Genomic DNA, 12692 nt, shown 5'->3' with positions numbered 1-12692 from the left:
TCAAGAAATCCCGATTTCCTTGTGGCTTCACAAAATATCTGGGACAAGGAATAGCAGTTACAGGTGATTATAAGAAAGATAGAATGGGTGATTATGGCCACGATGATCATAATGGCACGATGCAGTGTTGACAGCACCAGCTAGCAACCCGACGCTAACGTGAGTAGAATTATGTCTTGATCAATCAAAAGCACTATAAAAGCCCAATTGCTGTAGAGCTACGCCAATGGCGTTAAGCGTAGCGTTGATTAATTGGCTTTAATTGACATAGAATAATGCCAATGGCGACAAATGGGTTAAGTATTTAAAAAGTTTAAAAAATACAGTTTTGGGAATACAAGGTTTCCGCTCAGCAGCAACAATTATGCAAAGTCATTTCCACTTCTAATTCCAGTCTGTTGCGTAGTACTGTTGCGCGCCACTGCGGGAAGGCATGCCACCCACCCCACCGTTGGCTTGCGTCGTAAAAAAAATCATTTTTCTAGACTCGTATAGCCGCCAATCTCTTTTTCCACGTCCTTTATTTTCTGAAACATTTACTGCCTCTGTCGTCGGGTTCAGGCAGAGGTTCTGTCTCCTCTCTGGTGGCGCTGACGCTTTGGAAACAATAAAAAAGCCCCCGTCCCCCCGCTCCCCGCCGCTGAGTGTCACTACGCAACAGAGTCTCAAAACACCAAAACAAGAGGGGGCAACCCTGTTATAGAGACACAGCTAGGGCCCCAGTCCACTCTCCCTCTCTAACAGGGGCCGCTTATCACCGGAATCTTCTGGAATCTTAAGTGTGCCCACAGTGATCCAATGGAGAGGGAGAGAGGGTGAGCGAGGGAGATTGAAAGAGACAGACAGACAGAGAGCGGTAGTGGCTTGGGCCTCCTATAGCTAAGGCTCCTCCACATTTTAAAAAGATGGATTCCTGGAGGAATGCCTTCCATGGCTATATCGCGTGACTGCGACTGCTCCCCGCCACTGAACACATGGGACTCATTTACCCTTGTGGGCCACAGTGATGGTGCCACAAACATCAGCCCAACCCCCCCCCCCCCCCCTGCCTGAGGGAGAGAGAGAGAGAGAGAGAGAGAGAGAGAGTGAGAGACCATGCAGTGTCCTGCGGGATGTAGAGGATATGAGCACATCATGTATCGATCATCACTTGACCTGCATGTGGTGAACTGGAGGAAGAAGTACTCGGGTTATTCTTTTTTTTATACAGTATCGTTGCTGTCAGGCAGAAAACTCTTATCTCACTTGATCATACTAACTACAGAGTCACACAATAAATCATTGTATAAAGTATAGCGGATCCATAAGCTGGAAAGGTGGTGTGAGCTTGTAGATCTGCTGCTTTTGAGGTTTCCATCCGACAGCGACGGCTTGTAGATGCTCTATTTTTGGCACGTGCTATAATTAAGCTCATGCGCTGCTGTGAGCTTGTAGATCTGCTATCTTTTGACTATCCAAAATATACAATAGGGCTTAAGTGGTTAATGTGAGCTATAATACTGAGCTATAGTGGAGTAGATATATAACGATTACAAAAAAAACAATTAAATACTCAAGTAAATGTACCGCAATGTTGTACTTAAATTCAGTACATAAATCATCTCTGTCCAAAACTGCTATACTTTTAAGATTTAAATTCAGAAACGGCAAAAGTACCAGATCTACAAGCTCAAAACGAGTCTTGTCTGCTACTTTTGATGCTCTTGTGTGACGCTGTATGATGATCAAGTTATACAAGTAGGGCATTAATATACGAAAAACACCAAAAGTTAGAACATGGAGATACGAGGTTTCTGCCCTGCAGTAACCAAAATGTACTTAGTTACTTTCCACCACAACCAGAAAATGAAAGCGCTGGCTTCTTGCTTTATTTCAACAATCAGCACACAGAGGCACCTCGTAACTCAGAGGGAATGATGCAGTGATATGTCATCAATTTAATCTGGAAGTTGGACCAGAGGCTAAACTGTTGGGTCATCGTAGAGCGCTGCCTGCGGTTCTGCAGAACACTCCACTCCCTGATGTAGTGTTTTTTTTAAAGCAACAACAGAACACTATACCAGAAACCATGAACCACTTTAAACCCGCTGTCCCTTGAAACGAGAGCTTTTGCCCACCCTCAGCCAAAACAATGTTAAAAAGATATATTTTGCGGCACATATAAAAAAAGAGTTTTGAAAATAGCTGATCTACAAGTTCACGATGCGTTGCAAGCTTGTCATCAATTTCAGTTCCAATTTTGTCTGCTCATTTCTCCCAGCTGAGTGTCTGGGTCTCCTTCTCCCCTGATGGCCAGGATTCTCTTCACCCCCTCAATCATCTCATTCTGATCCTTAGAGCACAGTGTTTGGACGATGGCTGAAACAGGATGTGTCTATAGGCCCTGCAATCCAGGACACCTTGACCTTTACATTGAACCATCATGCATAATACAGTTGTGTGTTGTGGCTGTTTTCTGACTGACTGACTGACTGCACTGTGGTGCTGGCTGTTTACTGACTGACTGACTGACTGACTGCACTGTGGTGCTGGCTGTTTACTGACTGACTGAATGACTGCACTGTGGTGCTGGCTGTTTACTGACTGACTGACTGACTGCACTGTGGCGCTGGCTGTTTACTGACTGACTGACTGCACTGTGGTGCTGGCTGTTTACTGACTGACTGACTGACTGACTGACTGCACTGTGGTGCTGGCTGTTGACTGCATGACTGACTGACTGCACTGTGGTGCTGGCTGTTTACTGACTGACTGACTAACTGACTGAACTGTGGAGCTGGCTGTTCTTGACTGACTGACTGACTGACTGACTGCACTGTGGTGCTGGCTGTTTACTGACTGACTGACTGACTGCACTGTGGTGCTGGCTGTTTACTGACTGACTGAATGACTGCACTGTGGTGCTGGCTGTTTACTGACTGACTGACTGACTGCACTGTGGCGCTGGCTGTTTACTGACTGACTGACTGCACTGTGGTGCTGGCTGTTTACTGACTGACTGACTGACTGACTGACTGACTGACTGACTGCACTGTGGTGCTGGCTGTTGACTGCATGACTGACTGACTGCACTGTGGTGCTGGCTGTTTACTGACTGACTGACTGACTAACTGACTGAACTGTGGAGCTGGCTGTTCTTGACTGACTGACTGACTGACTGCACTGTGATGCTGGCTGTTATTGACTGACTGACTGCACTGTGATGCTGGCTGTTATTGACTGACTGACTGCACTGTGATGCTGGCTGTTATTGACTGACTGACTGACTGTGGCGCTGGCTGTTCCAACAGGCCTGTGAGCTGAGAGATGTCACCATGCAGCCCTGCCTGCCTGCTGCACAGAAAGGGCCCGCTGACAGCCTGTATAAACACTGATGTTTTTTTCACCCTGTAATCGCATGTTCAACTTAAAAAAAAAGAGCTCCCATGCAAACGAATTCCACGGGTATTTGGTCATACTTTGGTTTCTCTCTCTGCTGTGGTGTGTGTGTGTGTGTGTGTGTGTCACTGTGTGTGTGTGTGTGTGTGTGTGTGTGTGGTTTTGCTCCTGGATGGGGCGGGGGTGCGTGTCGTCTCGTTCCCCCAGGGACAGGGTGGAAGGTGGGACGGAGCGGGTGGAGTAATGTCTGTTAAAGAGTCTGGTGGAGTTGTCCTCCATTCCTGGCAGGGCATCATTAAGCCATGATGTGGCTCTTCGCTGCATGCTTGGCCCCTCTAGGGGAGGTGCTCTGTGGATGGCAACGATTGGTCCTTCAGCCGGTCCAATATCGTCCCCATGTTCTAACTTCTGTTCTGTTTTTATCGTAAATTTTAACGCCCTACTTGATCATAGGCCTACTACCGTAGTACACAAAAGTAGCAGATGCGCATGTAGGCTCATAGATGTGCTACTTTTGATACTTTTGAACCCGGAAAAGTATAACAGTTCTAGACAAATAAGGTTTCCACCGATGTAACATTAAGGCTTTTAACCAACCATATATCCAAATCCATATTTAGGACCAATAACCAACTTAATCTTGCTCATGCTCATCAAAACATTGCAGAATTGCATTAAAACTTGCATGTATACATTGGTTAATTTTGAAAACATTTGGAATAGAGTTTAAGTGGTTAAAGGTAGTGTAAGTGATTTTTTTTTTTTTTTTTTTTTTTTTTTTAAATAATGTTAAGACTACAATCCTATTGTAATCACTGAGTGTTTGTTCAGTAACATGGGTCCCCCCATCTCCCCAGCTCTTAACAGAAAATACATATTCAAGTCGGGATACCAATTTTATCCAATCAGGAGAAAGAACCCATTCATTAATTGCATATTGTTCCAGTTCCATTTTCTTTTCATCGCTTCCAATTTAACTTATTTCTCCTATAATTCATTGTGTGAATTCTCTCTCCAGATTGGATAACCTTGGTATCCCGTCCTGAAAATGTATTTTGGACAGACGGGGAGACCCTGTACTAATCAAACATTCTATAGTAATGATCACTATATACTTTTTACCTATTTTTCTCCCTAAAACGTATCATTGCCAATTCCTCCCCACGCACATTTCTGTGTGTTGTGTTGTCACATGCTGTTGTATCCTATACTGACTCACCTGCCAGTGAGGAGCCTCCACCGGGAGGACGTAGAGCCTTTGTTCTACTCTGCCCGCCCAACACTCTGCTGGCAGCCCGTAGGAATATGTGCAATGAGCATTATCACCCTCCCCCGAACACGGGCCAATTGTGTTCGTATTAGGGTTGTCCCGATCGGATCGTGCAGGGCAGGCACTTTTACCACTGCGTCACCGCTATCTAACACTTAACTTTAATGACTTTCTAGGGATCTGACCATATGCCTCCGTGTCTCTCCTCTCCTATAGGTGTGGTCAGACAAGTGAAGCCGCTGATCGGTCCGTTGAACCTCATCCTGAAGCTGTCCATGAGCAACCTGGGAGCCCAGGGAGTGTCTCACAAGAACGTGGTCAACGTGCATGTCTTTGTGTCCGAGTTCTGGTTCTAGGCTGCTGCGCCCATGCATCATGCGTCCGTTGCCACCTTATGACACATGCACCAACGCATCGCCTTGTTGTTTCCCCCGCACCTTCTCTTAACGGAGGACACACCAAACACACAAAATGAAGGATTCTGTTTGGAGTGTCCGGTGATGTGCATGCACACAATGATTGTTACGTCAATGGATATAGACCACCGGAGGGAGGGCTGTTTAATGTAGGGTGCAACGGTCGATCTAACCAATCGATTTAATTTATTATACAAAGCGAATTGATCATCGGAGAAATAACAGATTTTCAAAAATAGCTTTTTTTCTATCGCTATTCTTATTGTTGAGGTGTAATGCAGGGCTTATTAAGTGGTTAACTAGATTAATTGGTTTAGTAAATTATAAAAAAGTTATATGATTTTTTCATGACGATTTCATTATGCAAAAAGAAAATACTGGCAGAGTCCTGATTTGCTGTAAGAAAACAGAAAATACAAAGCTATCTCTACAATAATCGCTAAGAAGATGATCGACAGTTGCAGCCCTATATTTCAATCTCTCGTTTGATAACCCTCTGGCCTTTCCACTGTTGACAGACCACTAGCTGCTTTTAATTGTAATAACAATAACGAGAGCACTCTGTTTTCATTTAAATATGACAAGCTCGGCGCCCCGGATGCATTCCTGTATTGCAAAGCGGCATAACGGAGCGAAATGTGTGAAAGAACTTATAAAACTCAATTTGAACAACGAGGCATCCAGAATGTGGTTGTATAAACTCAAAATGCATGCATTTTGAACACATGTTGAAGCCATATTATATGTTGATTGAATGCAACACTATTTTAAAGTGAAATTATATCACTTCCTATTGTGGCATTTACCTTTTCTATTCTTAACTGTATGCGTTGCCTAAGGTGTGTTTTTTTTTATGGAATAAACATTATTTTTAGTTACGATATCTCATTTTCTTGTGAGTTGGGGACATGGGGAAGAGTTATTTGTATCATTCAACTTCATGGTCAATCAATTGATTGCATGCCGCCGTAGATCAATGGAACTAACACGGAATTCACTATTGTATCACAAACAATGGAAGAAAATAATGCCATGCATTTTTTTTACATCGATTTTTATGATATTATAATAAAATCTTAGTCTTCTGCTATTTATTTGGGGACCCACTTGCCTGACGACCTACCCTTTCCTTTTGTGGTCGGTGGGAGTGGTGGCAGGTAGAGTTACCAAGGGAGGAAGGAGAGCGGCCAGTCGGTCGGTATCTCCTATAGGTACTGCACCATGGACGCCATTCATTCTCTAATTACCTGTGTCAGTGAAGCAGAACCTCCTCTGGGCTGAGAGGGGACAACATCAGACAGTGGATATAGGCACGTGGTGGACGGCCCAAACTAAGGTTATATCCCAGGCAGCCGGAGAGAGGAGAGAGGCCTCCTGGGGCTTCAAAGACAATGGTACGGAGGAGGGGGACATCCATCAGGGTCTGCAGTCGTCTTACACTGATGGATTTTAAGGCCCTGTTGAAGGGGGGGATATCCCCCTCCCAGGAAATGGGAGGCCGCAGGTCAGCCTTGTGGTCGACATGAAAAGGGGAGAAGGAAACACAGAATGTGCGTGCGTGCGTGTGTGTGTGTGTGTGTGTGTGTGTGTGTCAGTGTGTTTGACTGCTGAGACCTTTCTTTTAAGTTCACATTTGATACGGTACACATTGTCTACTAAATGCCCTGACAAGAAAGCCTCATGTATAATTATACAAACTTATGCTAATGAGAGCTTGAATTCGCCCCAGCTTAGGAAGTAAATCCCAAACAGACATGGGTTCCATGGAACAGCTAGAACCACATGAAGCCTAGCACGTCCCTATGAACATTACGACATTCGGTGAAAATATAACCGATCTACAAGCTGCACATTTTGTTGAAGTGATTTGGTGTAGAGTCGTGTTAATTGGGCAGTATAGCACGAGTTATAAAGTGTTACATTATAATATACTATACTATAATATCATCGCTGTTGGGCAGAAACCTCTTATGCCCATATTTTAACTTTTTTGTCTTTTTTCGTAAATTAATGTCACACAAAAGATCCACAAGCTCAAAATGCGGCATTAAGCGATATCTTTTGAGCTTGTAGATCTGAGTTCTCAACAGGCCCGAAAATGAAGGCCCGGCCCTACCTGGGCCCTCATCAAACCCTGTACATTCAAGAGAATGTCCCCCTTCTACCACCCTTAGATCTCATATGGAGCTGACCTGTAATTATGTTGATCTGACCTCATCAAACCCTGTACAGTGTACACTCAAGACATGCTCCAATACATAATTCATTCCAAGGGCTTATACAAGTCCACTATCCATATTAACTCAGTAAAGCATTTATAGGACATTATTGATTACAAACTAGTAACTTTACTACTCTTCCTGAGTAACTTAAGTAAAGGAGCAGAACTAGTATAGGGCCCTGGACTATACGCATATACAGTAAGGGTTAAACCGTTTAAGAAGTGCCCTCTATGCTCTGGATGAGTTTGGTTAGTGGTTACAAACCAGTGCATGGAGTGAAGAATGTCCGTGCACTTGGCACGTCCCTATTGTATGTCCTGCCTGTGTTAAGAAGCCAGACCGTCTTTGTTGAATGGAGCACACCAAAGTGGCATTTAAAAAAAAAGAGACACATGCCAAAAACAGACACTATGACCTAGCTCTGCACGCACTAAAGGAGTAATGTTACAAACTCTACAATACAATAATGTAGGAATCAAGAATCTGCAATCCATCCTGAGTTCAGACAAAGGATTTGCGACCAATCTGGGAACCCATTCCAAAACAACAACACTGCCTGTTTATGGCAGTGCAGGTGCTGACAGATTCTCCTGTTAAGAGTCTCAAGAGATTAAGGCAGAGATTTAGGCCATTATTTACACTTTGTCACATGTTGGAAATAGGGATGGAGCTCGAAACCCGGAGAAAACAGATAATAAGCTTATTGAGTACCCGGTATCAATAAGCTCAATAACGCGCCCTAATTAGTGTAACAGGGAGACCTGTCTACTTACAAGGTTCTATGTCCACGCCCCAATTACTCAGGTGTAAGTAGTTACTGATTACCCCCTCCCCTATAAAGCCTGGTGATCATTCATTCATTTCTGCTTGGCTCCTGGTATGCACTGGCTTGTTTGAGAAAGGTTGCCACTGAATCGTTTTGATGTAAAACCATTGTTTAGACCATTGGTCCTTGAGGAGGTTCCAGATGGTCCCCAGCTAAATGATGTATAGTTGTTAACCAAATGGACCCTAATGGGGATGTTATTGTCAAAATCGTTATGTGGTGGATAAAAGCATGGCTGATGATTTGATATAGATGTCCCTTGGGTCAACATCCCAGAAGGGGTGCCTAAAAAAAATCTTAAAAGGAAATGAGAAATCCACAATTGAGAAATGAGAAATTATGGACAAAATTCTAAATTGCCACCTAAAATGCTGACAGTTGACTAACTTGACTCGAAAGACACCAAAAGAATCTCCAGAGCATAAAATGTGCCATGCATGTCCCTTGGGTCACCAAAATAAGGACTACCAAATTATATTCTTTTATGATGACTCTTTTGTATCATTGCTTGTTATGCTTGTCATTTTGAATTTAGCCTAACTCAATCCTGTTAAAAAATGCATGGCACCCCTGGTAGGATGCGTTAAGATCAACCAAGGTACATTTATATCACATTTCATGCTTTTATGAGATTATTTAGGCATCTTTTTCATCATCTGTCAACACTTCAATTTCATCAATAACTCACTTCCTGTTTCAGATTATTTTGGGCACCCCTTCTAGATGTCTCAGGGTGACCCAAGGGACGTGTTCTTTTGGTGTCTTTTGCGTCAACTGTCAACAGTTTAGGTGGCCATTTTGAGATTTTTTTTGGGCACTGGGATATTTTAGGATGACCCATATCCACCGCGTAACGATTTGGCCATTTTGTGACGATAATCCCCTACTTTATTTGGTTTTATTGTACGCTCTCGAGAGTTAACTTATTGTTAAAAATCTGCATTACTTAATTTACAAGAAGTTTACACAATTAGAGAATGTAGAAGAATTGCAATTTTGATCAATGTTTGCCTGTTATCTCTCCTAATGGTATACCACATAAATCCAGCATGGAATTTTGGACAAAATCTTATTCAAAACATACAAAATGTTTGGTCTGAGAGGCTACATCTCATCAAATGGTGGTCTGTGGCTCAAATGCAGAGAAAAAATGGACCTTGATGTGAAAAGGGTTGAAAACCACTGGTTTAGACCATTGTGTATTTTTACTGTTTTTTTTACTGTTCCTCAGTGCCCTCCTCTATGCCTCAGTGTTGAGGATCAAATAAAGACCAAAGTTTGTAGACCAAGTATAGTGCCAAAACCTCATCAACTGTACGTTGTGTAACTGGTGTATATTGTGACTTCATACTGTAGATCTAATATAATTGTGTGTACTTCCGCTATGTTCATTTTGTGCAATCCTGCCATGAGTCCCCTGCCCTGTAACAGACCTTCACTATTGAGGTAACTTATTTGTTATTTGTTTGCTAATTGTTATTTCCTGTGTTACTCAGATAAGTGCTGGAGGCAACGGCAGTCGTTTACTGTGGGCTGGAGAATTGATTGGATGGCTCTTGTCCGTTCTATTCACCGCATGCTGTGTCTGTTTAGTGTGCCCTAATATTCCACCCAGTCAGGGATGGATTAATCCCCACAAGGGCCCCTGGGCCGGTAATCTTTGCAGGGCCCCCATAGCACACGTCACTTTATCGTGTTTTTATCATCTTTTTGATTTAACAAAATCAGGAGCCCTTTTCAGGGTGTCAAACCTAGTACCGCGCAGTCCAATTTCCCTGAAGGGCCCCTGAGAGCCAATGAATGAATTGAATGTCCAGATCTATTATATTTCTGCCAGGGTTACATAAGTATAAAGGGTCTAAGATGAAATCGTTAAACTGCAGTGATCCTGTACTGTAAACCAAAGCAGGGTGTCTGTGAGAGCGGGCTCCACGGGATCCCCAACAAAATGAATTCAACCACTTTATAACCCTGGCCCATTTGAAAAGATACGCCAAGGACGCCCATATAAGAGAAGATCTTAGCAGTGATTCTCAGCTATTTGGTTGAATGGTTGGTTGAATTGCATCGGTTCATGACCAATTTAATATAAATTTGGGGGTCCTTGACATGAAAACGTTTGAGAGCCACATGCTGTAAACTCTGAGTATATGGACAGTCCGGTTTCAGTCGGTGCTGTATGGAGAAAACACACCGGAGAGGAAGGGGTTTCTTCCTAAACAAAGGGCAGAGTATGACCAACATAATAGCTGTATGGCTCAGGCTCACACTGTGTGGGAGGACATTACCCCGGCAGGCAGGCAGGCAGGCGACTGGCCTGGCCAGGCCTGCATGGCTGCCTCTGCATGTGGAAAGTAACTAAGTACATTTATTTTCTCCCCTTTACTTGAGTATGTCCATTTTATCTATCCCACTACATCTCAGAGGTAAATATTGTACGTTTGACTCCAATTATTTGACAGCTTAATTACTTGTTACCTTGCCAATTTTGATTATTATTACAAAACATGCATTTGCCACTATATTCTTTCGGGCTATTTTCAAAAGATCTGTACATTTTAGAGCAAATTTGTGAAATGGTACATTCTGCATAATGCACTTTTACATAATGCAAACTTGTACTGTATAACATTCCCCGGTATTGATACTTTTTACAACAACACCACAGTACTTCTGGCTGCCTGTTGTGGATGTGGACAGTATAGGAATAAGGCCTGCAGTCCCTTCGCAGCAGCTACAGCCCTGCTAGCTGCTACCAAACCACATGCATGTGTGTGTGGGGACAAATTTGAGCAAATATTTTCTGCCAGATTTGCTCCAAAACAAAAGCCAAGAAGAGTTGAGCCGCTCTCTCTCTCTCACTGGAAGCCCTATACACTACCGGATGACTAAGCCCCCGCGAGTGGACTTGATGAGTCGACATAATGGCGGGTGGTGAGTTGGAGGGGGGCCCGCGTGTGTGTTTGTTTGTGTGTGTGTCTGGTCTGTGTTTGTTTGTATTTGTTTGTGTGTTTTGTTTGTTATAAGATTGGCGGTCTGGCTTGCGGCGCTGAGCGGTCACAGTGGTGTCTGGCCCACCGAGTGCTGCAGTGCTATACGGAACAGGGGACAGGAGTAACTAAGTAGGCCTACATTTACTGTACTTGAGTATGATGTACTTTTACTTTACTTGATTCCATGTCTTTATTGTCTCTGTCAGATGGCCAGAAACCTCCTAGCCGCAATTTGCAACTCTAGATTTTTTTACAATGGGCTGAATCCAGAGTTGCAATAACCTCCATCAACTTCCTATGCATGTTTTTTGGTTTGTGATCTCCTGGTCTTAAATGACGTTAAACTCACCAACTTTGCAGCTGCAGTCCAAGCTTGAATTATCCTCTTTCAATCTGGTGTCGCTTGTTTATCATAAAAGTCCCCCGTAGACATGTTATGAGCTACTTTCTGTCCAAAATATTCCAAGAGTGACAATATCGAGCCGCCATTTTGATTTTTGCAACGTGCCGTAAAACAAGATGTGAGGGGGAGTGCTTGTTTAATAGCGTCCCTCCCTCCCTCCCTCCCTAGGGCGTCGGCCTCTTCTTTGGGTGTCTTACCTGCGCAGGTAAGATTCTATTAAACAAGCGCTCCCCCTCACATCTTGTTTTACGGCACGTTGCAAAAATCAAAATGGCGGCTCGATATTGTCACTCTTGGAATATTTTGGACAGAAAGTAGCTCATAACATGTCTACGGGGGACTTTTATGATAAACAAGCGACACCAGATTGAAAGAGGATAATTCAAGCTTGGACTGCAGCTGCAAAGTTGGTGAGTTTAACGTAATTTAAGACCAGGAGATCACAAACCAAAAAACAAGCATAGGAAGTTGATGGAGGTTATTGCAACTCTGGATTCAGCCCATTGTAAAAAAATCTAGAGTTGCAAATTGCGGCTAGATCAAAGGTAGCACATCTACAAGCTCAAAAGTCGGCGCAAAAAGCGACGTGTGTTGATACTTGAAAAGTAACAGTTTGGGATTTGGGATATAGGATTCCGTGCACCCGACAGAGACGTTATACTTTACATGCTTATACTTCACGACACCTTGCAGGCAAATATTTGACTTTTTTAGTCCACTAAAATACTTCAGCTCTATTTGAAAATAGCTGATCCGGTCTTCTCCATGGTTATTCATGGTTAGATGAGGCTTAGATTAGATGTTGAAACAACGTCGTTTCAATGTAGAACTACTAATCAACGTCTAAACTAAGCTTAAACTGCTAAAAAAAAAACTAATTTTTAGAACAGTTATACCCATTTTTAGATGGACGAGCCGTCTATTGCTCAGTGGGCTACTGATTTAAAAGCATTTCTAGAATCTGCCTCAGGTTAATTATAACAAAAGTCATAGTGCTGCATTAAGTACAAATACTTGAGTAAATGTAAATGTACTTATTTCCTTTGCACCATCGCGGAGGGACTGTGCGTGGAGGCACGTGCTGGGCTGACTCCTGCACTCACCAACTGCACCCGCTTTTTCCTGGCTCCTCCACTGGCCTCCACCGCAACACATGTTATAGGATCTAAGTGAGTTCTTTTAAT

The 12692-nt window shown here is 43.3% G+C and overlaps 1 protein-coding gene across 1 annotated transcript in view; it reads left to right on the top strand.

Moving 5' to 3' along the window:
- fbln1 (fibulin 1) overlaps nucleotides 1–5942 on the top strand; it is a 62908-nt gene extending 56966 nt beyond the window's left edge. Inside the window, exon 17 of the mRNA XM_080762004.1 lies at nucleotides 4865–5942. Coding sequence (XP_080618130.1) covers nucleotides 4865–5004 — 140 coding nt within the window. The 3' untranslated portion in view covers nucleotides 5005–5942. The remainder of the gene's footprint in view (nucleotides 1–4864) is intronic.
- Nucleotides 5943–12692: the final 6750 nt, after the last annotated feature.

The sequence above is a fragment of the Protomyctophum bolini genome, assembly GCF_963924005.1.
Source record: "Protomyctophum bolini genome assembly, chromosome: 4".
NCBI lineage: Eukaryota > Metazoa > Chordata > Actinopteri > Myctophiformes > Myctophidae > Protomyctophum > Protomyctophum bolini.
The sequence above is the reverse complement of the archived record's forward strand: the minus strand, read 5'-3'. Positions and strand labels throughout refer to the sequence as shown.